Here is a 27,447-nt window from a genome sequence, read left to right on the forward strand (position 1 = left end):
ATACAAACAGACCAAAAAATGAATGTCTTTCATCAGATAGCAGATTTCTACTTAATAATCTTTCTTCCAGAGCTGATTATATTCCTGGGGCTTTGTTGCCTTACTGGAATGTCACTGTGCAAAATTTCAGAAATAGCACAGAGATTCTGTTGTTCTGATAACTGTACATGTTTGTCCCATCACTTATCTACTGGGGGCTAGATTAAGTTGCTTCCAAAAGCCTCAATGAGTTGGGATTTTTCCCAATGTCACAATGGGAGATTTCACGGTCTAGAAGTTGACGTAAAATAATGTTAGCCTCATGCTTTCAGAGGTTAAAAAAAGGAGTTTAGAGAATATGTGTTAAAAGAAAAAAAAGAGATTTGGAAGCTATGATCCTAACTCCAGCCTGAATCTAGCAATATGAGGCTGACAAGTAGTGCTGCTGGCACTCATTTTTTTCTATAAAACACACTGCTCAGGGCAGGGCTGGAGAAGGGGGACATTTAATTATCCATTCTGCCCTTAGTAAAAGAAAATGCTTTGATTTCCACACACACATACACACACACACACACACACACACACACACCCCGCCCACCCCCAAATCATGGAAATGCTGGCTTAGGAAGTACCGTGGAGATTATTGAGGTTAATCCTCCTCTTCATTTAACGTTCAAGGAAGCTAACATCCCTTAGTGTATGGCTGGAGATTGAAAACATCAGGACTAGACCATGAGCCCTGGCTCCTAATTCAGTACTTCTCCCACCCTCTTATATTGGTGGAAACAGCCTTAAACTACGATTGGGGAAGTAAGTGAGCAGCAAGACAGACCTAGGTTAGCCTGTAACTAAATTGGAGAGTGGCTATATAAAAAGGAATTAAGCACGACAGGTTGGGAAATAGCAGCATATCACCTTGTTTGCCTTTGAGATAACACCAGCAGCCACAGTTACAATGGGAAGCAGGAAAGCATTAAACAGCCACAAGGTGTGCAAAATAGGATTCAGAGCCAGAAATGCTGGGGTTTAAATCCCAGCTGCAGTACCTCCTGGCTGTGAAACCTCTTTGAGTGTTTGTGTTCATTTATGGCAAATGGAAAAACGTTCTTGTGAAAGTGAAATGAGACAAGGATGTCAGAAAGCACCCAGCTCATAGCAGGCGCACAGAAAATGTAACTGACTCCCCCTTTCTTGTCTTCCTCAAGTAAAGTGGTATGAAATTCCCCGAGGCTAAGTAATTGCTTAAAAGGAGATTCTACTTTCCCGCTCTCTGTGGCCCAGGGTTAAAGCAGTGGCATGCGTGACTTTCCTCACATGGGTTTTCATCTGCTGCTGCATATATGCCCATAACATCTCCCCCCTACCCTTTGCTAACAAGATGGCAAGAGAGGACTTGAAGGAGATGAGAAAGAACTTGGAAGCAATCATTGTAACCCAAGTAACTGGCCAACTGTTTATTCTTAAATCCTCTAGCTTTTGGGAATCTATTTCCAAAGAAGGATTGTACACAATAGGAAAACTTAGAACAACTGTGTCAAGGATATGGGTAACTGTGGATGTTAATGTATTTCCCTCTTCAACAGCAGCGGGAGGTGATGTGGCAATTGTGTGCCATCAAAATTACAGAAGCTATACAATACGTGGTGGAGTTTGCCAAACGCATTGATGGATTTATGGAACTATGTCAAAACGATCAAATTGTGCTTCTCAAAGCAGGTATGTGCTTTGCAAGTGAATTTTGAGATCTCTTCCTAACCTGCTTTCACCAGCTTATTAAAGAAATGCTTGGTAAGGAAGGTGTCATGAACAGTTTTTCTCCAAATGATAATAGCTCAGGTTTCACTTTGCAGAAACTAAGGGATTTTTTTTAAATGTTTGAGATTTTTGAAGGAAACATTCCCTCCATTTTGCTTCTTCTCTCTGTGAAAAGATTAATTTGAGGTGGGAATGCAAACTAGTACAGCCACTATGGAGAACAGTGTGGAGATTTCTTAAAAAACTGGAAATAGAACTGCCATATGACCTAGCAATACCACTTCTGGGCATACACACCAAGGAAACCAGATCTGAAAGAGACACGTGCACCCCAATGTTCATCACAACACTTTATAATAGCCAGGACATGGAAGCAACCTAGATGCCCATCAGCAGACGAATGGATAAGGAAGCTGTGGTACATATACACCATGGAATATTACTCAGCCATTAAAAAGAATTCATTTGAATCAGTTCTAATGAGATGGATGAAACTGGAGTCCATTATACAGAGTGAAGTAAGCCAGAAAGAAAAAGAACATTATAGCATACTAACACATATATATGGAATTTAGAAAGATGGTAATGATAACCCTATATGCAAAACAGAAAAAGAGACACAGATGTACAGAACAGACTTTTGGATTCAGTGGGAGAAGGCGAGGGTGGGATGTTTCGAGAGAACAGCATCGAAACATGTATATTATCTATAGTGAAACAGATCACCAGCCCAGGTTGGATGCATGAGACAAGTGCTCGGGCCTGGTGCACTGGGAAGACCCAGAGGAACTGGGTGGAGAGGGAGGTGGGAGGGGGAATAGGGATGGGGAATACATGAAAATCCATGGCTGATTCATGTCAATGTATGACAAAACCCACTACAATATTGTAAAGTAATTAGCCTCCAACTAATAAAAATAAATGAAAACAAAATTATTATTAAAAAAAAAGATTAATTTAAAAGACACCTGCATTCCCCAGCCCTAACCATCACCTGTGTTTCGTTTCTGTGCCCCAGGCCCTCAGGAGGTTTTGATAAGTTGTTAGGAAGATGGCTGTTTATGGAATTCAGAGAGATATCCCTGGCTTTTTGTTTGTTTGTTTGTTTTAATAACAGGAGTCTATGTGTTTCTGGGTTTCTCAGGTGGCTCAATAATAAAGAATCCGCATGTCAGTGTAGGAGACCCAGTAGTCGCTGGTTCCATTCCTGGGTCAGGAAGATCCCCTGGAGTATGAAAATGACAACCTGTTCCAGTATTCTTGCCTGAAACATTCCATGGACAGAGGAGCCTGGAGGGCTGCAGTCCATGGGGTTGCAAAGAGTCAGACACAACTGAGCATGCACGCATGCTTGTGTTTGTAGCAACTCCAAGACTGGATTATTGTAGGACACAATCTCTCTTACGTAATACAGGCCTTAGCTTAGGCAGAAGTCTTTAATTACTCTAGTGAACTCTGCCCTTTTAAGTAAAGAGATAAGGTGACTGCATGCCCATGGGCTAAGCCCAGCCCTGTTGACTCAGAAAGGGGTCTCTAAGGTCAAAATCTACTCACCAAGACAGAATAACCTATTCCATTTCTGCCTTTGCTCAGGTTCTCTAGAGGTGGTATTTATCAGAATGTGCCGTGCCTTTGACTCTCAGAACAATACCGTGTACTTCGATGGGAAATATGCTAGCCCCGATGTCTTCAAATCCTTAGGTAAGAAAACGTCTTCAAATCAGGGCTAGGGGAAAAGTTGGGAGTTGGGTGATAGCTCTTGAACAAAATGGAAATCATGGGTTTTTTTGGATATAAGAGTTAAAGGATGTTATACACTAATGCATACCTGTGTTAATAATACTTTCTAATTAATTACCATAGAAAATTTACACAGCTCAAATGCTTTGTGTCCATATGACATGTAAAGGTCTTGAGTTTCATTTTATCTATTTGGTCATCAAAGAAATTTATGTTATATATTCTTCCAGTTCCCTTCCAGATTTTAAGAACCAGGTTTGCAGGGGATATGTTATTCAGTAAACTGGAAGATATGATTTACTACATAAATCAAGCAAAGATCTGAAAGTCTGCCCTTCCATACCCCTCAAATAACAATGTTAATGAGATATCAAAGAAAGAAAGTATAGTTAAGTGAAACTATGGCATATACCTTAGAAATAAATTATTTTAGATGTCTATAATTTAAATAAAGTGAGATAAAGTCATTAAAATTGGGATAGTATCCAAGATATGTTGTTAAATGATTTCAAAAACAAGTAAATGGCATATATATACTTGAGAATATATATTTGAGAGGTATATATACTTGAGAATAGCCCATTGACATTTAATTATATGCACATAATATGGAAATCTGAAAGAACAGACACCAAACTTAACCAGTTTTGGGGGGTGGATTTTTATTTTATGGGACTTTCACATTCTGTGTTTTCAGTTCTATAATAATTATAATGGTTTTACTACCATAAAGTGTCATTTGTTTTCATTTTTAAGCATGTTGTTTTAACATGCTTGTTTGTTTTAAGGAAAACAAAAAATGAGTGAAATTAGCATCTCAGACTATAGCTGTTAGGCTCTGTGGTTGAGAGTGTGGGCCCTGAAGTTAGGCATCTAGCTTTGAATCTCATGCTGTTACTTCCTATCTGTGGAATCTTGAGTACATTCCTTTTCTTCCCAAGTTTGTTTCCTTGTCTTTACAGTGGGGATAGTAACAATAATACTTTCTTCATAGGGCTGTTGTATTATTGATAGAATGCCCAAAGAATCCTCTCAGAGCAGCACCTAACGTAGTAATCACCTAATAAAAGTTCACTGTCAATGGTACTTCCCTGGCAATCCAGTCATTAAGGTGCTATGCTTCCTCTGCAGGGGATACTGATTAAATCCATGTTCAGGGAACTAAGATCCCACATGCCATATGGTGTGATCAATAAAAGAATACATGTATATATCTTAAATTACAATATTTTTTAAAGTTTCCTCTCATTGTGAATGATGATATTGATAGTAATGGTGATGGTGGCTAAACTGTTTTTTTCTTTTAAGGTTTGAAAGTATTACACTACAAGAAATGTTATTAGTATTCTCTCTGATCTTCAACTACTAGATCTCTCTTCACTTTTTTCCATCTTTTTTTCTAGGCTAATAACTAAAATCCTAACCTATCTTTAATTTTGGCAGGTTGTGAAGACTTTATTAGCTTTGTATTTGAATTTGGAAAGAGTTTATGTTCTATGCACCTGACTGAAGATGAAATTGCATTATTTTCTGCATTTGTCCTGATGTCAGCAGGTAAGATAACCAAATACAACGGTTTTTAAATTGTCCAGGTAAAGAATTTTTACAAGTACACAACTTATAACGGCTATAGTATATTCAGGGGGATACAAAGAGAGACTGCCACCCTTGTTAAAATCTAATTTTCAGTTTTTCAGGTAACAATCCCTCTGATACACACATTTGTACATGTACTATTTTAAGAAGACCTCATGCCATTCTGATAAACTCTTAAGAGATGAGAATTGAGTAAAATCCTGTCTACAGTTAACCTTCTGATAACAAGAGAAAGGCTGTGGCAGAGTAGGCTTGCCGTCCTTAAACACCAATCTCCAAGAAAATGTGGTGTTTAAAATCTTCTCCTTTTTCTTAAAGTCCATTTGGATGTCATCCACAAGTTTATCTGAATTTAATCTCTGTTTTTAACCAGTACTGCTTCTTGGTGATAATCACTTTTGAAAACTTGCTATCTTCTTTTTGGAATTCTTAGTCATAAAGACTCTTGTAAGGCATAGTTCCGGCGAGGCAGAAAAGGAAAGACGACCTCAACAGAAGTAGGTTACCTTTATTCAGGCAAGGAGGGGCGACAGTCGGCCTAACGACCAGGCTGAGCGCCAGGGATCAGGGAGGCTTCATACTTATAGGGAGGTTTGTGGAAGCGATAAGGGAAACGTCAATCAGGCGGGATATTTTGAGTATTCTTTTGTTGAGATGACACTTGTAGTTGGGCAGGGGGTGATGAGTCTTCTGGGCGGGTGTAGGGGCTGGTAGGTTTCCGGACAGGGGGTGGTAAGTCCCAGATAGATGCAACTGGCCTGGAGCATCAGGATGGAACTAAAGTTATGCTTTGTTTTCTCCGAAGTTAGATGATTCAGCGAGGGGCCTTTGAGACTGTTGTCCTCTTTTCTAGGCCCAAAACACTCCTTCAACTCTATCCTAAACTAACAGCCCTTAATTAATTTGGCTTTCTCTTGACAATTTTAGTTGCCTTGTACTCTTAAGACAATTTTCATATTTTTTGGAATGGCTAGGAGAATTGATATGAGTATTTCCTTCAGAAATGTAACTTTCAGAAAGTGTTGAGGGGTGGTGGTGGTTTCATTTGCACTTGTTTGAGCATGGTTTTAGATTGAAATGACTATCTTTTTGGAAGAGGAGGACCCTCCTTCCCTTCAGATGTCAGTAAAAATGGAAAGGCTTAGCACTCTGTTTTGTGTCGTAGATTAGTGTTCTTCTTCTTTAGGAGCAAATTTTGAATGAGGGGTGAAAGTGGCCTAGTAGTCCCTGACTCTGTATTGTGGTGTAATAATCTATATCTAAGAGTCAGGAGGAATTGGGTGTTCTGACACCAATTGGAAGAATACTAAGGAGTCTGGTTTTTCACATTTAGATCGCTCATGGCTGCAGGAAAAGGTAAAAATCGAAAAGCTGCAACAGAAAATTCAGCTAGCTCTTCAACATGTCCTACAGAAGAATCACCGAGAAGATGGCATACTAACAAAGGTGAGAGCCAAAGGTTTCCAATTGACACAGCTGATTACCTCTTGCCAATGATCACACCAATCATGTTTGTAAGTCATCCCACCAGACCCCAGAATCCTCAGTAAGTGGCAAGCTACTGAAAAGAAAGAAGTATCTCCATTTCAGAAAATTCTCTTGTGCCAAAATTCAGGTTAAGTTCTATTTATTATCATTGGTTATAAAGTGTCCTGGAATAATGGAGCAATGATAGAATATTTTTTAAAGCACTAATCATTCTGAAACCCTCCCCCAACTATTCCATAAGAGATGGGCAGAAAGCAGAGTTAATGTTCCACACTGATATAAACTAGAGAACTTAGAATTTAAATCTTGGAATTTAGAAGAAGGAAGTGATGAAGGACTAAAGCAACCAGAGTAACCGTCTATTTTAATTTTAGTTCTATTTCCATTAAATTCATTAATAATCAACAGTAAATGACTTTTGTATTTTCTTCATCAATTTCTCATTACTACCCTGTATGCAAAACAGAAGATTTCATTTGTGCTTATTATCTTTCACAATAAAGATATAATTAGGATGGCAATTTAAAATAGGCTAATATCCTTTGGTGCTAGTGCTAGTAGTATGTATTTAGTCTTAGAAAAATCTGTTCTTCTTGGATTATTTTATTTGTTTTATTGTTCCAGATGATTATTTGAAAGGTTTGGGGTTTTCTTCCTGTTTACTTTCATTCTTTTCTCCTGATAGCTAGGCAAGGTCAGAAAGGAGAAGTTGGGGGTTAATTGCAATTTGTTTTTGATTTTGCATCTATTAAATGAGACACTGAGGCAGGAATGGGAAATGGAAGAAGAACCCTTCATCTTCTTGCCCCAGTGCCAGGATACCATTAGGGTCTTTGATTATAGAGAGCACCTAACACATAACACATGGTCAAGATCGATGCTCTGGTGAAACATTTCTTAGGATGATTCTGAGTTGGATATTTTGTGCTGTACAGTGCTTTAGAGTTTAAAAAGCATTTGTGCAAGTCATGCTACTGTCCTCAGCAGGTAAACAGTCAGTGCTGAGACTCCACCAGTCCTGTTAACTTATTTTTTTTTTTCAAACCAGGGCCTTTTGCTCAGACCCAGAATTGCTTTGTTCTAGGTAGAGCTCTTTCTAGCGAAGAAACTTGTTGTTGGAGTTGGCTAGTATTCCTTTTGCATAAAATATCTAAAGATGGCTTTGCCTGTAGTGGCAGTGACTTTGTCTCCCCGTGGCTGCCCCTTGGCCCACTTCTCTGTTCTCTCTCACCACATCTCTTCCTTTTCCCCAGGGGTAAAAGGCAGGGTTCAGGATGATAGAGCAGAAAGCATGTTGGAATAGGAGGAGGAAGTAAGAGACTTGAGTTCTTTTGCTTATGATCATCTTTTCGGGTTACAAATTATTGAAGACAATATTTGTCTTCAAAATCATATTTAACATATACCTGGTATTCTATGAGTATATCATTTATTTTTACCATCCCTCTATTACTAGATGTTTAAGCTGTTTCAAGTATGTTTCATCTTTGTAAACAGTGTTGTGACGATTGTCGAGATTCCCTGATTTTTGATTCTCACATCACTTCTCTTCTGACCCCGTGTCCTTTCTTGCACTTACAGCTGATATGCAAGGTGTCTACATTAAGAGCCTTATGTGGACGGCATACAGAAAAGCTAATGGCGTTTAAAGCAATATACCCAGACATTGTGCGACTTCATTTTCCTCCATTATACAAGGAGTTGTTCACTTCAGAATTTGAGCCAGCCATGCAGATTGATGGGTAAATGTATCACCTAAGCACTTCTAGAATGTCTGAAGTCCAAACAATGAAAAGCAAACAAATCAATTAACCGAGACACTTTATATGGCCCTGCACAGACCTGGAGCGCCAACACACTGCACATCCTTTGGTGATCGGGGTCAGGCAAAGGAGGGGAAACAATGAAAACAAATAAAAGTTGAACTTGTTTTTCTCATGCATATGATTTCCATTATGCCTACAGATATGGACCCTTTTTCTGTCTCGACTTCTTGATCGTTGACCTCTGTTTACAACAGAAGGCGGGTACTAAAGTTGGAAGATGTCCTTTTCTTGTAGCTCACTGCCCACAGACTTTCTACAGAGTCACCCATCTGTCGGTAACCACAGAGGGTCCAGCACTAATCGGTGACTGGTGTGCATAGCGGAGGTTGCGGCATTACTTTGCACAACTTGCTCTTTGTCTCATGAAGGAAGTTTTTATTTTTTTCACCGATTATTGCCAGTCAGCAGGATGGCACGAAAAGGGTCCATGGCACTAGCAACAATAGCATTATAATATATTACAGGGTAAATGGGCATGAAGACTATATATAGCTAAAAAGAGATATTGTTTATATATTGTTTTAATTAATATAAAATGTAGTTACTGGAGTAGCTTTTCCTGTTGAATTGATAAGGCACTTTCATTTTGCACCTTTTTTCTTTAAATTAAATGCTAGCGTGTTCACTGTCGTGTCGCATGTGCACCAGAAACACAAGTTTAACTGAGAAGGCTTGGAAGGTACGTCGGGAGGTATTTATGCTGCTGTTTACACAATTATTTTTAAAAGACTGGCTGGTCATATCTAGAAATCATGCTGTTGGATTAATTTTTTTTTTTTTACATGTGAATTTGGAATTAGACATAAAACTCTCCCTAAATTGTACTTTGCTTTTGGATAAGTTTAAGGATAGATGTGTTTATGCTTCATACAAAGTTGAGTGATTGATTCGGGTGGATTTACACCCTCATGCACAGTATTTTTCAAAAGTTTTTGAACATGCCACCTCATGGAGATTGGGGGGGGGTGCTCATTTTACACAGTTGAGTAGACTCAGTCTCAACTTGGAATTCTTAGGCTTTAAGAACAGATCAGTAACCAGAATATTTATCAGAATCTAGCTTTTAGTAGAAGAAGGACCCAAAGATTTCGTCTGGAGCAAACGCACACTCCCCATGTGTGAAGACATGAAGCATTTTGTTCATGAATGTTATGTTCTTGGTATCATCTAGGAACCCTGAGACTTTCAGAGTGAATGGTTTCTAGACTAACTGCCTCTCCATGGTGTCATTCTAGAACACTCTTCTCCATATTTCACAGTCAGTGGACAGGAGGGCAAAGGAAACATATGATGTTGAACCAGTTTCTGTTATTTAAATGTTGACTATTGTTAAGTCTTTAAAGTGAAGTCGATGCAAGCTGCAAACATTTTCTTTTGTATTTATCTTCACTAGAAAACTGTGGACTGTAATTTATTTTATTAAATCTTTAGAAGACAGTTTGGCTTTTGTATTCAGGTGAGAAATATTGAGTTGTTTTTGTTTAATTTTGTGTATGTGTGTGTTTTTTGTTTTTTACATAATTCCCAGTGGGGGGGAAGGGGAAAGGAACAGTCTGATAAGGCAAGTGTGCATATTCCAAAATAAGTGACCTTTGAGAATATAGGCGTTTAGATGATTTTAGTCACACTTGGAGTGGGATTCAAACTTCTGGCCTGACATCAAAGACCATGTCTATAGAGAAGAGAGAACATCTTCCCATAGTGTAAAGGTGAGCGTTTCCTAGCACCCTTTTACAGGGAAGAAAGGATCTCCTCTACCACCAGGGTTTCTTACCCCATCCTCCAATCTTCTGCAGGAATTCAACTCCTGCTGGGTCACCCAGAGCCCTCCACTCTGTTTTTAACTCCACTGACTTTCTGACTTGTTTCCTGAGGGACTTGGAAAAGGGGAAGGAACTATTCACACAGAAGTGTGTATGAAGCCTAAATAACATCTTTTAACAAAAGTTGTTTTTTTTTTTTTTCAAAAATACAGTAAGGGTTTAAGCATAAGTAGAAGATGAGAATAGTATTTACTTAAATTTCTTACAAGCATATAAAACTTTATGTGACTTTATCTAGAGAGGTAACAATCAAAGTATAGTATTTATATTTGGGCAAGAAGGGTTAAATCAAATTTTTAATTTAAATAAACATAGTTCCTTGAAAAATCAATAGTATTTATACTCTGAATAGAGTACCAACTTTAGTTCAGTTATTTATTCATCCTTCCCACCCACCCCACCCCCGCCCCCGTTGTTTCTCCTTTTGGGAAGAAACAGTGTGTTTTATTTTGCTTTGGGTTTGTTTTTGTTTTTTTGTCATTTTGATTCACTAAATTTGGGGATGATTTTATTAAAGTCTATTAACCTCTTTTTAACCAAAGCTTTCTGAATATGACCAGCCTCAGGTGCTAGTGCATTAAAGAGCAACTAAACCTAATTCCAGTGTCCATTTGTGAAATGATGAGAGCTAATTGGACTTCTCTGAGGGTGAGAGAGAATACAATGTTGAACATAAATTTCTTTTCCCAGAAAGGATTTTGCATGTACCTAATGCAAAAAACAAAAATGCTCTAATCTCAGTAAGTCACTCCATGGTGACATTGCTTTTGGAGTAAACCAAGATACATTGACATGATGCTGCTACTAGGTCTTTGTGAAAGAAAAACAGGGTGTGGACTTTAAGATGAAGTACATCGACAGTGTAGGAACAGAGTCGTAGAGGCGTGCTCGGTGAGATGAGGGAACAACTATTACACGGATCGAAGTTGGGATCTGAAGTTAAACAATTTTTGTTGAAAAAATATGAAGTGCAGAGAAGGATGTGAAAACTTTGTATTTTTAATTTCTTCCTTATTATAGAAATACCTGTGTGATGACACAAAATACTTGGTGATATAGAACAATTATTCTTAATCGTTCTTGTAATTAAAATTGCCTAAACGTAAATGTCCAATAGTCTTTTAAAGATTGGAATCACATCATTGTTATCCTGACTGCTATAATGCCTCTTATACAATTTTTAAACGCATGGTAAATAAGGCTTTTGCACAAAGCCTGAATACCTTCGGTTACAGTGGTGTCCAAATGGTTGCATTGTGTTGTGAAGAAACTGGCCTTGGTCACAATGAAATCAAAAGTGCAGATGAAAGTGCTTTTGGGGGCAGTTTGCAAATTGTGGTTAAAGCTATGGATTTTTTTTTTAAGTGTTCAGCATCCTAATTTGCTTTAAAGGTGTGGATTTTTTTTTAAGTCTTCAGCATCCTAATTCACCCTTTCTAACTTAAAGAAAACATTACTTAAGACACTGCTTCTAAGTTTGGTTGTTCTTTATAGTGTGGATATTCAGATCTCTGTGAGCGTATGGGGATGGGCTGAGGGTCAGGTGAGGAGGGAGTGTGTGTGTGTGTGTGTGTGTGCGCGCGCGCATGTGGTTTTTGTATGTATGATGTGTATGTGTCGGACCGCTTCTAGGCTACTAAGTGTCAATGGAAAAGAAAATGTATTCAAAATACTTAAATCAAAACTAGAAGATGGAAAAAAAAAAGATTTATTCTATACAAAGCCTTGTCTGGACCACTTTAGAGAGACTTCTATTTTTTTAACCCTTCTATAAATATTTGATGGCACTTGAAATATTCCTGCAATAAAATGTGATTTGTGTAAAGAAAAAAAAGATTTTGTAATGTGAAACAAAGAAAGAAAGTAATGTAATTTTCTAAAAAAAGAAATACAAACAAACAAACTTTGTATTATTTTCTTGATGGAATTTGTCTATCTGTCTTTGGAGAACTTTTTATTTCATTGAATGTGCCATAGTAGAAATACGTGTTTTTAGTTTTAGACTTAAGGAATAGCTGTTTGTGTTCCGACATTCCAAAATGCAAAACAACCTAGTAGAATCTTTAATGAAAAGGTTTAAGTAGGATGTAAGCTTCTCTCGTTGTTGCTTTTTTGCACATGTTCTTCATTCCTCTCTAGTGCAATATGTACATAGAGCACTTCCAGGTGTACTTTGATCCCTCAGGGAAAATTACATATTTGTACAGTTTTTTTGGTTTTTGTTTCTTGTTTTGTTTTTGGTTGTTTTTTTTTTGCCTTTTGTTTTTGGCTAAGGAATGTCGATTGAATCACTTGTTATTGTTGAGGGGCAGCCAGATAATAATCCTAAAGCCACTGTTTCAAACATTGATTGTTTAAATCATGTGTCCTTCCAATGCTATTATTTGAAGATAATAAAAAATTATTTTCTGACAGTTCTTTGTGCTGATTGGTGGGAAAAAAAATGGGTAAATAAGCACCTTACGATTGACTTACTGTGAATGACAATCCATCTTGATATCAATAATAGAAGCCCTATCATTTTGGAGTTCGGGTTATAAGAAACAAACAATGCGCTCAGGGATCTTCTAAAACTCTTAAAACAGGGTGGCCAGTACTACTGGGACAAAATTGTTTTGTATTGTTAATAATTATGATAATACTATCCCTCCAAGGCACAAGTGAACTGTGTAGAACTGTGTGTGTGTAAACCTCACTGTTGTTCATTTTGTTTTGTTCAAAATGTATATGTTCTTCAGTCTTATGTGCTTAAAAACATTGAATAACTTCCAGAGCAGTATAAAGTGATGCCAGTATGTTCAAAAGATAAACTAATAGGTCATAACCAACCAAGAGCATCATTCAACGTACACAGTCCTGCATACTTCACTCACTGTTTCTCTAATAATTAAAATATTATTGATAGATTTTATTTATAGCATTATATATTAAAAGGTATTTCAAATTCTATATAGTAGGATAAAAATTTTTAGAAGCAGTTGTGAGATAAGAGCCCTGCCTATCAGTGCAGTGAGAGAGGTAAAAGATGAAACTTTTTTTTTTTAATACCAGCAAGTAACTCCTTTTTTCACTGTGTTCTCCTCTAGAAACAAACAAAAAAATTCCTTTTGGGGGGATTTTAACTGTCTTCTACTTCCACATTTGTCATCTGTTGAGTTAATATAAGAGCAAATGGCTATAAAGACAAACAAAACCCACCAATGTAACAGCAACATGAGCCAGCTTTTAGGGTAACATTTTATGTTTTTGAAATATTTTGAAAGTAATTATTTCAATATGTTACTTTCCATAACCTCAGTGAACCTCAGTGTAATTGTTTGCTCTGATTCTTCCACACCTAGAGTACACTTTCAGAAGAAGCTTTACGTGTTTTCTTATCCCCAAGGAAAAGCAAAATTTAGGATAACTTTCCATGTTGTTTAGATAAAAAAGAAACCATCACCTTGTTTTGATGATAAAGACTATGAAAACTGGCAGAAATCTCTCTCTCCCCATACACACACATACACGTACACACACAGAAGTTATTGACATACACATTATACCATTTAGTTCCCAGTTCTTACAAAGATATGACACAGCAGAAGCCCATAAAAACAACTTTATCCTACAGATCAGGGTATATGCCCATAAATGCAGTTGCAACAGTACATCATCTATTACTAACTGTCCATGATACACATCTTCATTGTATTTCCAAAACACTAGTATTATTAAAGAGATTCCACCAGATTTGATGAAAGAGACTTTCCTATTATTGTTTATTCTTAAGATAAGGCTGGCAAGCACTATCTTTACAAAGTAGTTGGTTTCACTTCTGGGTCTGTTTGCTTGTGTAAGTGAGCTCATTTTTGTCAGGCTCTCAGTACAGTTTTTAAAATAATCCGGAAGCCTGGCTTCATGCTAAGGAGATATTGTAGATGGAGGGGATCTCCATGTTTAAGCAGACCCTCAGAACTTAGAGCAATAAATACGTTCAGTCATTTATTTATTTATAAATGAATGACAGAATATTCAGTCCAAATAGAAACAATGTCTTCTCAGCAATGCAACATAACATGGAGTCTTGTATTAAGAAGGTGAATGTGAGAATTTTAAGGAGATGCCTAGAAAATCCATATTTGCTGTTGACATTTAGTGTTTGCCACAACAAACATCACACATCTTTTTCTGTTTCCCTTCTAAGAACTGATGAAATATAGCTTCCTATTAGCTTTGACATGCTGCATGTGCCATTACGTTGTTCTCCGAGAGCAACTAAGTTCTTTGCAGTGTTCGTGTGTGATTCTTTTCTCCTCGTTATTACTTTAACATGGATGAATAGTATTCCTACGAACTTGGTTATCATTGAACAGATTGCATATGTAAATGCAGATAATTCTTGAGCAATATAGTGAATATGATTTCACACACACACAAATCTATATGTACTGTACACATCTTCCTGAATCTAAAACTCTCTTCTTAGCCACAATGGTTTGAAATCTCATATAAAACAGTGGTAAATTTTTAAACATTAGGACATTAGCTGGCTGCTTCTTTAAATGTACCTGTATTGTCTGCCTGCTCCTTTTGTGGAGATGTGTTTTTGTATTGGATGTTTGGGCCAATGGGAGGCTTCAAGCAACAACATATTTTCCCAGTTTAAATATATTTAACATACGACAAACCCCAGACAAGGCTTTTAATATGTATAAAGAACTGCAGTGTTAGGTGGTTTATTTGCAAACCGTTTTCAATGTTGTCCATTTTTATGGCACCTTTAACAATATTCTTGTTTCCAAAGTACAAAAAAAATAGGTTAAATAATCTAGCCATAACTGAATGTCAAGCAATAAAACAAATGACTTTTGTGCATAGATTTAAAAAAATACAAATTTTAGACATCTGCATGTAAATGCAATCTCTTGTTTACTGCTTTCTTCAACTTGAGCAATTGATTCCTTATTTACTATTAACTTAAGAACTTGTAATGGCCTGTAAACATTTTCTCTCTTACTCTTCTTTCAAATTTACCTTCGTCCCTGCTTTTGAGTCATAATATTTAATGTTGTTCTGCACATCTCTATACAGTTAACTTTTTGGCTTTCATTCTGTATAGATAAGAAAATGTTATATTATAAACAGCCTACTCAGTGCAAATATTTATCTGTTTATCAAATCCACAATATGCTGTATAATACTGGTTTTACTATATAATCTATTTTAGACATAGCTGTTTAGAACTAGAGTGTGCTATTTTTGTGTTTTTCTGATGTGTGGTGCTAGATAAGTTACTTTTGTGAACAACAACAACAAAAAAAAACCCTTTTATTCCTAGACAATACCACCTTTGGGTCTTGTTAATTTCACTGAGTATAACTATATATTTGTATATATATACATATATATATATCTACCTGTGCCCAACTGGCAGCTGTATCAGAGTGCTGGATTTGGGACATGCTTTTCTCTTTAAATACATAATATCATGATATAAATTATTCTAGAGTGTATTTAATTAGGATAAAATTACTTCCTTAGTATGGATATTTGACATCTATAGGGTGAATTTGTTTATAAATATGGATATATGAAAATGTATTAGCATTTACTTTATGTTTGCTACTTGGCTTTATACCATATCTCCTAAGCTGAAAAATAATTTGCCAGGCCTTCAAGATCCTAAAGAAACACTCTAGTTTAATGGAGTATTATTTTTTTTCTTACTAAGGCACCTTATTATTGGCACCTGACAGAGTTGTGTACTTAGCTCCTATAATAGATAATACACATTTATGTAAAATATCCTTGTTGGCTTGATGGCAGAATAAACCTTTCCCCTCCTACCTGAGCCATGAGAAGTATAGAGACATCTGCTATCATGGCAGAACATGGGCAATAAAGCAGCTTTGACAAGGGATGTTCTGTGTTAACTTGACTTCAACCAGTTCCATGAACTGAGTGAAGGACCTTCATTTAAAAGTCATTTAATAATGAGCTTAGTTAATTCTTTCACCTGTTCTCCCAAGACCTATTGGCTTTCTTTAAAAAAAAAATCCACGTATATCAAATATCTAACTAAGGATGTAGTTAACCTTATTAAATATTGATTAGAATTGTTCTGTAATATTACTGAATTTGTAAGATCTTTAGCAAAGATTTTTGAGCAATTTATAAATATAGAGCAAATGTTTCTGTTTACTGCACTTTTTGTAATTGAAGGTGATAAATTCTCAAGCCATGGTTATTGGCTTCCATGCACTGAATATTTACCCACAATTCTAGAATTTTCCATTTTTATGGAAGAGTTGCTGTTACCTTAATTATAAATGCAATCATGTGGTTAATGAGAGCTAATGCTAATAGTTAACCTTTTAAAGTGAATTGGCTACAGTTTAAGGAGAAATCTCTTTGAATACAAATCATTTCATTCCTTATTGCTTTGCTTAGAAAGGGATTGAAACTTTTTTTTTAGCACCATTTCATATCCTAAGGTTCCTAAGGATAGAGATAGTATCTCTTTGTGTCTGCACAGTGGCCAGCACATGTCAGCATTTGATAATTGTTAAATGACAACAAGTGTGCCCCAATTCCAACTTTTTTCCTGGGTTGTTTTGGTAAATTTATAAAGTATGCCAAGCCTTATGGTTAATACTTTCTTCTACAACCAAGTTTTAAAGCCACATTTTCAAAGACCACGTGAAATGCTGATTCTAATTGTGTGTAGGTCTTGAGGATTAAGCACACAAATTTCACAAAACTCTGTGAGTAACAAACTCAGCCTTCTGTAAATATACATGCAAGTTCGGAAACAGTAATACTGTACCTATAAATATGCGCTATCTGTTTTGTGTACAGTATGTAAAAACTCCTTTTCTGCCACACTAAAAATGCAAGCCATTTATGGGAATCCTAAAAAATAGTATTGTACTAAAACTTTGCTAATGATCTTTATTAGAGGATCATCCAACTTTTCACTGACATTGGGTTTTCTTTTCAATTCACTCTTACAGTAGTCTGCTTATTTCCAGCCGTTTGTTATTTTATTGAGTCCTCAATTTAAAAAAAAAAAATATTTTGATTCATTTTGTAAATACAAGCTGTAAAAAAGAGAGATTTAATGTTGTCTTTTAAATACTCCGATTTTCATTCTAATATGAATGTTGTTATATTGTACTTAGAAACTGTACCTTTAATATTACATTACCTTTATTAAAAGTGCATTGAACACATCAATTTTAGATGTGCTTTATGTACTGTTATCCTATAATAAAATTTCAGCTTCTAATGGACCACTTGCCTCATTTTTCTTTCTTTTTCTTGGTTCTTGAGTTGCATGTACAGTTTTCTAGCCTGTCTCCATAGAATGGAGTAGGACAACCTTGCTACCCAAAGTGGGTCCATAGACCTGTGGCACTGGCATCACTCATGACCTTGACCTTGTCAGAAATGCAAAAACCTAGGCACTATCCCAGACCTACTAAAACAGGATGTGTATTTTCACAAAATCACCAGGTGATTGGTTTGCATATTAACATTTGAGAAGTACTGGTCTATAAGGTAGTACTTTAAAAAAATATAATTCATCTCTATTTTGCAGGGAACAAAACATATACAAGGATCGAGCTACCCTTTGATCAGAAAAGGCAAAGGAAATTTCAACTTGTGAGGAAACGTCTATTGGTTGATAGTAGCTGCCAGAATTGCAGAAATGAGGATTCTCAAAGGAGTGCCATGACTGATTGGTGATATCTACCCTGAATGTAGGAGGGGAGAAAACCTGAACTCACATCACACTTTGTCATCTTTGCTTTAGAAATCATTAAAGGAGAATGTCAGAATGATACCACAGGCTTTAAGGATGCCAAAGACTTTTTAAAAATCTGACATTACCTGGGCTATCATTGTACCATCCCAGCCTGGCTCCTTCTCTTGAGTAGATCAGATAGGAGTAAACCAACAGAGTTAACTTCAACTAAATATCACATAATTTTAATGATGCAATGCCTCATCATAATTATTTTCAAAGTAATCTCAAGGACACTGACATTATAAAATATTTGGAAGTCAGACTGAAGTCAGACTAAAGGCAACTGAGTTGGGCTTTTGCTCCACCAACATTCCTAAGCATCTCTTGCACTTAGTAAAATAAATATTTGAAATGATCCCCAAAGTCACTGCATATAACAAACATCATGAATCACATTAATGGATCCTCAGTTTGTCTGGAGGCAAACCTAAACACCCAAGAGTGGCAGAAGCCTCTTGCTAGATTAACAGCCACTTTTTCCTTTCCCTGCACCATCAGTTGTGAGCTTGTTTTCCTGATGTCATTTATCTATGATTAAGGAGTTAACAAAAGTCTTTGTGTGTTTACTATGGTTCTGGATTTTTTTCTCTTTTGGAGGGGAAATATTGACTCTAGTAAGATATAGTCATGTCTCAGTAATCCATTTGTTATTTATCTGCCTGATCGGTTTCTCAAACAGTATTTTTAATTCCAGAATGATTTCTTTGTAGGGGAGAAGATGCTTCAACTGTGACTTGTTTTTTGCCTACAGAACAAAATTAATTTTAGCCTCCCTCACAGTTAATTACAATAGTCACCCCCTAACAAGTCTCACATCTATCTTTTACCATTTTTTCTTTACTGTTTCCATAAAATATACATTGTATTCTAAAGACAAATACTTATTTAGTTACCCTACTTGGAATTATTTCTGTTATTATTACCTTCTCTCTGTGGGATAGTTAGGGGCTACCTATAAATAACTAGCATCCATGGAGTGAATGTGAAGAAAAAAAAAAAAAACTGCTGAGAAATTGGTGCAACCAATGTGGAAAACAGTATGGAGGTTGGAAAAAAAAAACTAAACTAAAAATAGAGTTTCCATGTGATTCAGCAATCTCGCTCCTGGGCAAATATCCAGAGGAAACAAATTCAAAAAGATAGCAGCACTATTTACAATAGCCAAGACAAGGAAGCAACCTAAATCTCTCTCCTTTGACAGAGGAATGGATAAAGATAATGTGTACATACATACAATGGACTCAGCCATTTAAAAAAAGAGAATGAAATAATGCCATTTGGAGCAACATGGATGAACCTAGAGATTACTGTATTAAGTGAAATAAGTCAGAAAGAGAAAAACAGATACCATGTGTAACACTTAAATGAGGAATCTAAAATATACAAATGAACTTATTTACAAAATATAAACAGGCTCACAGTCATAGAGAATGAACTTACGGTTACCAAAAAGGAAAGGGGATAGGGAGGGATAAATTAGGAGTTTAGGATTAACAGTTAAAAACTATTATGTGTATCAATAAATAAACAGCAGGATCCTATGGAACAGCACAGAGAATTATATTCAAAATCCTGTGATAACCTAGAAAGTAACACAACATTTTAAATCAACTATACTTCAAATTTTAAAAATTAAAAAAAGAAATAAAAGATTGGCATTCAAATGAACAGTTAATTCTGGGTCTTATTTTAGCCCAGAGACCATCTAATAAAGAACCCAATAAAATATACTTCAAAACTGTTATCTTCTGAATAGAAAAATTTGAATACTTGAGTCATTCTGTTCTGACAGCATTTCTTTGGCTTTTCAGGAGTAATGATAATTCCTCCTCACTTGAAGTATCCTTTATTGCTGAAAAGCCTAATTAGAACAAACTACTATTGGCAACAGTATTTCTTCCATTAGTTTCTGAATCAATTACTAGATTGAAACATCTTTGCCAGGGGGCTATTTCTGGATTCTCACTTTGAAAAGACCTCATGGATAATTGTAAATTCCAGAAGAAATTCCCTGAATGAAGTAGTTAGCAGCTTCACTTCATGGCCAAGTTCATACCAGATCAAGCAAAGGAAGCTTGTTAGCTGAAGGGTAGGAGAATAACATGGTACTGATTTAAGAAAAAAAAAAAAAATAGATGACCTTGCACATTTCTCTATCTTGATTTGGTTGACAAGAAGAAATACACATAACAAGTCTGATAACTTCACTTAGCCAGGTACTTGTATTTTAAAGTTCTTTGTGAAATTGTGGTCCACTGAACCATTTTATAAACTCAAAATGAGTAACTACTCTTGTAAATTCTTTCAAAATGAAATTGGCTTCTTGTACCCCTTACGAGTTTATTTCTCAGTTTTTGCAAAAATGGAAATAAAATCTTTCTTCTGCTTTAATATCCACAGAATAAAATAGAATAATCACTTTGAAAAACATTTGGCAGTGTTTTAAAAAGTCAAACGCAAATTTACCATACAACCCAACAATTCTATTTCTATGTATCTGCCCAAGGGAAATGAAAACACAAATTTCACACAAAGACTTGTATACAATCATTCACATCAAGATAACTCATAATAGCCAGAAAGTGGGAACCATCTAACATTCATTGTGTCGACGGGATAAACAAAATGGGTATATACATAAATGTGCTACCATTTAGCAACAAAACAATTATTAATACTTGCTACAACATGGATGATCCTCAAAAATGGATGATCTACTAGGAGAAAAGAATCCAGGTGCAAAAGACTATATACTGTATAATTCTATTTATCTGAAGCATCCAGAAAAGGCAAGTTTGTAGAATTATGAAGCTACTTAGTGTTTGGCCAGAGATAGAGGTGGGAAGAGAGATTAACTGAAAAGGAGCACACAGGATTTCTCAGGGCGATGGAGATGTTCTAAAACTTGGTAGTGTTGAGAGTTGCACAGCTGTGCACTTACTGAAAATCAGTGAATAACTGAAGTAAATTTTATGGAACATGGATTACACCTCAATAAAAACTTTTACACACACACACACACACACACACACCGTGTTTTCCCTGTAACTCAAAGAACAAAGTTCTAAATTCTTTAGCATGGTAGGAAGACCCTCTTAGGCCCCTTCCTTTTCCCCATCTAAGGGCCTTCACTTCCCCAACACAGTGATACAGTAGCTGTTCTCCTTCCCACACCAGGCAGCACTGTTTCATTCTTATGTGCTCTTCACACCCCCAAAACCACAGCCCCTTTATCCAATGAACTACTAGTCCTACAAGACCCAGCTAAATGAAACTTCTTTTCTGAAGTAGCCTCTAAATTGTCTCAGTCAGAATGAGTTCCCTCCTCATTGGGTTCCCATAGTATCTATAGTGTGTGTGTGTGTGTGTGTGTGCGCACACCACTGAAATAAACACACAACATGAGAGCTGTGAGTTTCAATTTTATTTAGGGACTTACTGAAGAGTATAACCCAGGAGACTGCCTCTCAGCTCTGAGGAACCAAAGAGGTAAGGTGACAGGTCAGTATACATGTGGTATTCTGGAAGGGAGATGTAACCAAGCAAACCTCCTTGGTAAAAGGTTGCTGCTAGTCAAGAAAAACAGACAGCTTAATGGTTGTAGCGCTTTTCTAAGTATAGGAAAATGCATTTAATCCTCTCAAAAAACTGCTGAATAGGTGCTCCGTGCTCACAATATCTCTATTTTATTGATGAGTCAGTTAAGACACTTGAGTAAAGTCACAACAAAGTCTGGGTATTTCCAGTACTGTGCTTGTCCTTCCAACTTACCATACCCTCAAGGTGGAGGACTTTCTAGGACAATATGCAGCCCGGAGAAGGAAATGGCAACCCACTCCAGTATTCTTGCCTGGAGAATCCAAAGGACAGAGGAGCCTGGTGGGCTGCCGTCTATGGGGTCGCACAGAGTCGGACACGACTGAAGCGACTTAGCAGCAGCCGCCTCTCAAGGCGAGTGTCCAGCAAATCCTGTCTCAGCTTCCAGGGCAGACTACCAGGAGTCTGGGGATCTGGAGAGGGCCCCGCCCACTGCGTCACTGGTGACGCCATCACGCAGGGTCGAGGCGGTGCCGCCGCGTCCTTTAAATAAGGCCTTCCCAGGGAGCGCGCGGGCGAGAGAGGAGTCGGGTGGAGGATGTGTTTTTGTTCCGGGGGGTCGCGGTCTAGGCCAGAGCCGCCGCGGACCACGAGGTGGGCGGCAAGGCAGTTTTGTGACGGAGAAGCGGTGGGGAGGGCGCGCTCGTGAGAGTCGGGAGGCGGGAACATGGCGGCCCGTTGGCCGTGCCGGGACCCTGAACAGCTGGTGCTAGCGCAGACCTGTTCTCCGGGTTTGCTGGCCGTTTTCTTACCTCCCTGGAACCTTGCTTCTCCTTTGGTTCCCTTTCCCTCAGCCTTCCTTGTGTCTTCCTCGGCTCTCTCGCCCCAGCCTCTCTCCGGGCAAAAGTGTGGAAGGTGGGTTCAGTAGGAACAGGTGAGGCCCGTCCGTTACTGAGAGAGAGACTCTAGTATTTGACTGCGTTGCCCACAAACTCTTTATCTGGACGCACAGGATGACAGGAGACGCACTGAGCTTGGAGTGTTGATGTTCAGACCAGATTTGTAGTGCTAGTGATTCCTCTTCGTGATCCCGTTAAATGCCACTTAGGTTATCTAGACCTCAGTCTCCGCAAAAGTGAGGTTCTGTTTGAAAGATTCTTGGTATACAGAGCTTCTGTCCTAAGTCGCTCGCCAGAATTTGCCCCATAATTATCGTTGGGAAGGTGGAAGCATGATTTCTTTTGGCAGTAAGGGAGTCGGGGCAGGAGGCTGAGTGAAGATATGCATCCCGTGCCCTAACGGGATTTAGTATATGAGCAGTGAGAATGCCATTGTGTTTCCTTCTTATTTCGCGAAGTTCTTGGAATAAGTTAAATGGAGAAGGACTGATCCCGTGTCAGCTTCGCGGTTCTGCCTCAAAGACCTTGGAAATAGTCATCTGTCTGCCTTTTTTTTTTTAAGTGTCTGTGTCGGGTAAGGGTAGGTGTTAGGAACAGGTTCTTGCCTCATCTGAGTTAACAGTATCTGGCCTGCCAGTCACCTGATTTTGTTCTTGATCTTTGGTTTTTCCTCAGTTGAGTGCAAATTCTGGAGAAATCCTCTTCTTTTAAGAGCCTGCACTGCCAGGCAGCAGAATTGTGAACTAGAGTGAAGGAGAAATCTAGGAATATGAACTCCATGATGGCCATGGGTGAACCAAGGTTGAACTGGTGAGTTACATCTGTTTGTAATCCCCTAAAGTGGACTGAGGGGCTTTCCAGAATTCGCCTACCAACTTAGGAGACACAGGTGCAGTCCCTGGGTCAGGAAGATTCCCTGGAGAAGGAAATGGCAACCTGCTCCAGTATTCTTACCTGGAAAATGCCAGGGACAGAGGAGGTTGGCAGGCTGCAGTCCATGGGGGTCTTGAAGAGTCGGATACAACTGAGGGACTGACTAGGCACCTATGCAACGAGATTGAAGTGGGTCTGGTGACTAGTTTAGGAACGGAGGGTATCTGACCTGAAGAGATCTGGAGGAAACAAGAGGATAAGTTTCATAGCTTAAGAGTTTACAATTTTCATCCACACCTACGGAGCAGTTTTGAGTTACCTTTGACTGTACTTCCTCTCCTAAAGTGATGACATTTCAGCACTTAGATTTCATCTGTGTATAAGTCCATCCTGTATTTATTGTTGGTCTTAGTGAAGGAGAGATACTGGAATATTCTTGTATTCAAGAACCTAGCCCATATCTGTACAAGGAATAGACCTTTAAGAATTGACAAGCTTTTTTAAAAAATATTGGAATCTATATCAAGTGATAATGTAAATGCATAGACTATTTTAGAAATGTATGAGACCATCCCAAATAAAGGACTCTATTAAGTAATATAGTGGCAATAGAAATCTAATGTATGTGCTGCTGTAGGTCAATTTGACACACATTTACTGAACATCTATACTAGTGAAGGAGTTTGCTAGCAGAGGAGAATATAAAAGTTACAAGAGATAACAATGATAGCTAAGATAGCACCTGACTCAAAGATTCAATCAGTATGTATGCTAATATAATGTAGATGATGATATTGTGTATAATGATGTAATATTCATATTACTTCACTAGCAATCATATTACAATATAGAAATGTTATCGAAGTAACATGTTATACACCTTCAATTTACAAAGTGTAAAATGTCAGATTTATCAGATAAAATCAGTATATGCTTAATAAGTACATGCTTATTGCAAAGAGTGCTCCCTTACTCCAGGGAGCTCACAATCCCTGGGCCTGTGACTTTGTTTTTTAATGAGATGTCACAAATACATTGCAAGTAATAAGAAACTACCCTGGTGTATAGCAAATAAGACTTTTTAATTTTATTGTTTGTACATTAATCATTGTTTTTTAGATAAACACCTTTAAAAATAGAAATGAATATGGGGCAAATATGCTAGAATTTCCCATTTTAGGAATGGCCAGCTGCAGGTGCTATTTGATTAGATTGTTCTGTTGTAAGTTCCTAGAGATATGGTCATTTATGCTTCTTGCTATAAAGAATGTGTTCAAATGCAACACAGATGCTGTTCTATACCGTTGATATTGTGAAACCAAGTGTGGTTCAGGGCCTTTGCATTGCCTTTGCAATGTATTTTAGACCTTGGAACTGTTCTTTTCTATAGAATCCTACTAATTTTTGTCCTCCCTAGATTAATGGGTGTCAGTGTATTTAATTTTTAAAATGTTTCCTTAAACCAGCATTTATTTGACATTTACTAGATGGAAAGCCTTGACTACAGTATGTTAGTCTGTAAGTTAATTACAGTATGGAAAATCGTATATGACCTTACAAGTGGTTTTAGCAGAGGCACACTATTGATCACATTTGCCAAGTAAACAAAAATAATTGGATAATCAGTCTTTGTAGTGTTTTTTGGCTGAGCACAATAGTGAATGAGACGAAAATAAGTTGGGAAGCATTTTCTTTGAGCAATCAAACAGCTTAATGTTATGCCACAGAGCCTAAAATGAGTACTAAAGGAAAAAACAAGGCTGATTATTGAAATTGGAGAATTTCAGAATGGGCCTAGCTTAAAAACTATACAAGAAGTAAAACATCTAAACTCACACATCTGGTATGGGAAGTTAAAACGTTAAGAAGTGATTTTCTGGGAAAGGAGAGGTCGGGGACATGTAGTTTTAAATTGCAGTTGTACCATTATGCTTGTTAATCTAGCCTGATATTTCAGTTGTCAAATCCAAGTAAATTACTTTGTTTTTCAGGGATGTTTCACCAAAAAATGGTCTTAAGACGTTTTTTTCTCAAGAAAATTATAAAGATCATTCCATGGCTCCAAGTTTAAAAGAACTATGTATTTTATCTAGCAGGTAATATGCTTATTTATTTGGTTATTTATATACATATTTGATATTTTTCTGATACTTGAAGTTTTATATCTACCTGTCTATATCCACTGTGAAACATTTGAATTATAGGAATGTAAAAATTAGAAAATAGAAGAACTTAGTATCCCCAAAAGACCACTCTTTGGTGCACATATGTAACATCTTTTAAGACCTTTCTCTACACATGAACAGATACATATTAAAAATTAGGGGAGTTCCCTGGATGTCCAGTGATTAGGACTTCATGCTTTCACTGCTGAGGGCCCGGGTCCAATCCCTGGTCAGCGAACAAGCCATGCAGTATGCGGCCCAAAAAAGAGGGATGTAGGTTGGAAATCACACTATAAATACTATAAACACTATAAAACTTTTGCAATTTTGTTTTTTCATTTAACATAATACTTTAGGTATTTTGTGCCCCTATATTATCTCAGTCTTCTTAATGGCTGCATATTACTTTACTATACAGAGATACTTTTAATTCTTTTCACCAGTTTTACATTGTAAAATGTTTGTGCAGTTTTAACAGTAACATTTATAAATTTCTTGTAATTATTTCTATAAGATAAATTTATAGAAATTGAATTATTTGGGCAGATACTATAAACATTTTATATTTTAATAGATACCACCAAATTGCCATAAATTTCATGCCACCAAATTTCTGGTATGAGAATGTGTGTTGTGACAGTAATAATTTCCCCTTCTCACTGCTTACCTGCCTATAACAGCTCTTCTTTCCTTTGTGATTGGCTGCATCTACTCTCTTGTGGGTGAATCTTAAAACTGAGTCATGAAGTTTACTAGAAAGAAATGATAATATGCCAGATGAAGAATTGGGGAGCTCCCCTAGAAGAACTCAATGTTTACTTTCATCTTTTCTCTACTTCTTTTGCAATGGAGGAAACATATTTCCACCCTCTGCATGGAATGGGACCCCATTTTGTCCACTTTTTCAGTGCCCTGTCAATTAGCATCCCCTGTTACTCCCACTTCTCTCTCTCTCTTTTGTTTTTGGGTGGGGGGCTCTTTGGTCAAGTGGCGCAAACTTGAAGGATCTTAGTTCTTCAACCAGCGATCAAACCAGTGCCCCCTACAGTGGAAGCTCAGTCCTAACTGCTAGACCATCAGGGAATTCCCTCTTTCTTCTCGCTCTATCAGTATTTAAGCATGCTCAAGTTTGTCCTGTCTCAATCCCTGAATTTCACCTTCCCTCCTAGGTAGTGTTACCTCTTCTCTCATTCGTACTTAAGACTTCTTTGTACTTGTATATGGCTGCTGGGGGGACATGAGGGACAAAAAAGCTATAAGACCTACAGAAAACAGTTAACAAGGTAGCATTACCAAAAATTACCTTGAATGGATTAAATGCTTCAGCCAAAAGACAGATTTGGAGCATCTATTTGAGAAACAGAATGGGGGGGAAAAAAGAACACCTTCCCTTTACTGCACATCCCATTGCACTTGCTTTCACTGAACATCTCACTATGATCTGTCTCCTACCCTCACTAGGCCGTTAAAACTACTCCTGTAAAGATAATGAGCTATTTTCTATGGAGGTATCTCACTCGCCTCTAATTTTCCTCCTGGTTTTCTGGTGACTGGTATTTCTTAGTGGAATTAACTCATTACTACCACTGATATTCATTTAGGCTGTTTTCATTCCTTTGCTATTAGAAACAGTGAGCATCCTTTCTGTATACTTACTGGTATAAGAATAAGTCCCTATGAGAGGAAGATGTGTGTGTGATTTTAATTTTTATAGATATTGCCAGATTGCCATTAAAAACATTAAACAAGTCCTTTTTTGATTCCAACAGATAAATAGGTAAGTTCAAATAAAGGCAAGCAGAAGTTGTATTAATAAGACATTTTCAGAACTGCTTTAAAGAGGCAGTTTCAGGAGCAACATTTGTTGCCGAAGTGCATGATTATTTTCTTTGCAAGTATCAACTACAAAAGGTTAAGACTATAAATTCCTTATCAGTGTGCATCTATGAATATTTTTCAGAAGCTATTTCT

General features: G+C 37.2%; 2 protein-coding genes across 6 annotated transcripts in view; both read left to right on the plus strand.

Moving 5' to 3' along the window:
• RORA (RAR related orphan receptor A) overlaps nucleotides 1-17,484 on the plus strand; it is a 778,196-nt gene extending 760,712 nt beyond the window's left edge. For both annotated transcript variants that reach the window (XM_070469195.1, XM_070469196.1), the window contains 5 exons: nucleotides 1,566-1,698; nucleotides 3,331-3,438; nucleotides 4,921-5,031; nucleotides 6,407-6,519; nucleotides 8,143-17,484. In XM_070469195.1, the coding sequence (XP_070325296.1) occupies nucleotides 1,566-1,698; nucleotides 3,331-3,438; nucleotides 4,921-5,031; nucleotides 6,407-6,519; nucleotides 8,143-8,307 (630 nt within the window). In that variant the 3' untranslated portion in view covers nucleotides 8,308-17,484. The remainder of the gene's footprint in view (nucleotides 1-1,565; nucleotides 1,699-3,330; nucleotides 3,439-4,920; nucleotides 5,032-6,406; nucleotides 6,520-8,142) is intronic.
• Nucleotides 17,485-22,052: 4,568 nt separating this feature from the next.
• ICE2 (interactor of little elongation complex ELL subunit 2) overlaps nucleotides 22,053-27,447 on the plus strand; it is a 59,943-nt gene continuing 54,548 nt past the window's right edge. The window contains exons 1-4 of one of the 4 annotated variants that reach the window (XM_070469198.1): nucleotides 22,053-22,193; nucleotides 22,394-22,454; nucleotides 23,114-23,248; nucleotides 25,303-25,407. In XM_070469198.1, coding sequence (XP_070325299.1) covers nucleotides 23,208-23,248; nucleotides 25,303-25,407 — 146 coding nt within the window. In that variant the 5' untranslated portion in view covers nucleotides 22,053-22,193; nucleotides 22,394-22,454; nucleotides 23,114-23,207. Of the gene's footprint in view, nucleotides 22,194-22,393; nucleotides 22,455-23,113; nucleotides 23,249-25,302; nucleotides 25,408-27,447 lie in introns of those variants that run through there. The other 3 variants (XM_070469197.1, XM_020894115.2, XM_070469199.1) reach the window with 3 other exon arrangements.

This window comes from Odocoileus virginianus, chromosome 6 (genome assembly GCF_023699985.2).
Source record: "Odocoileus virginianus isolate 20LAN1187 ecotype Illinois chromosome 6, Ovbor_1.2, whole genome shotgun sequence".
Lineage (NCBI taxonomy): Eukaryota > Metazoa > Chordata > Mammalia > Artiodactyla > Cervidae > Odocoileus > Odocoileus virginianus.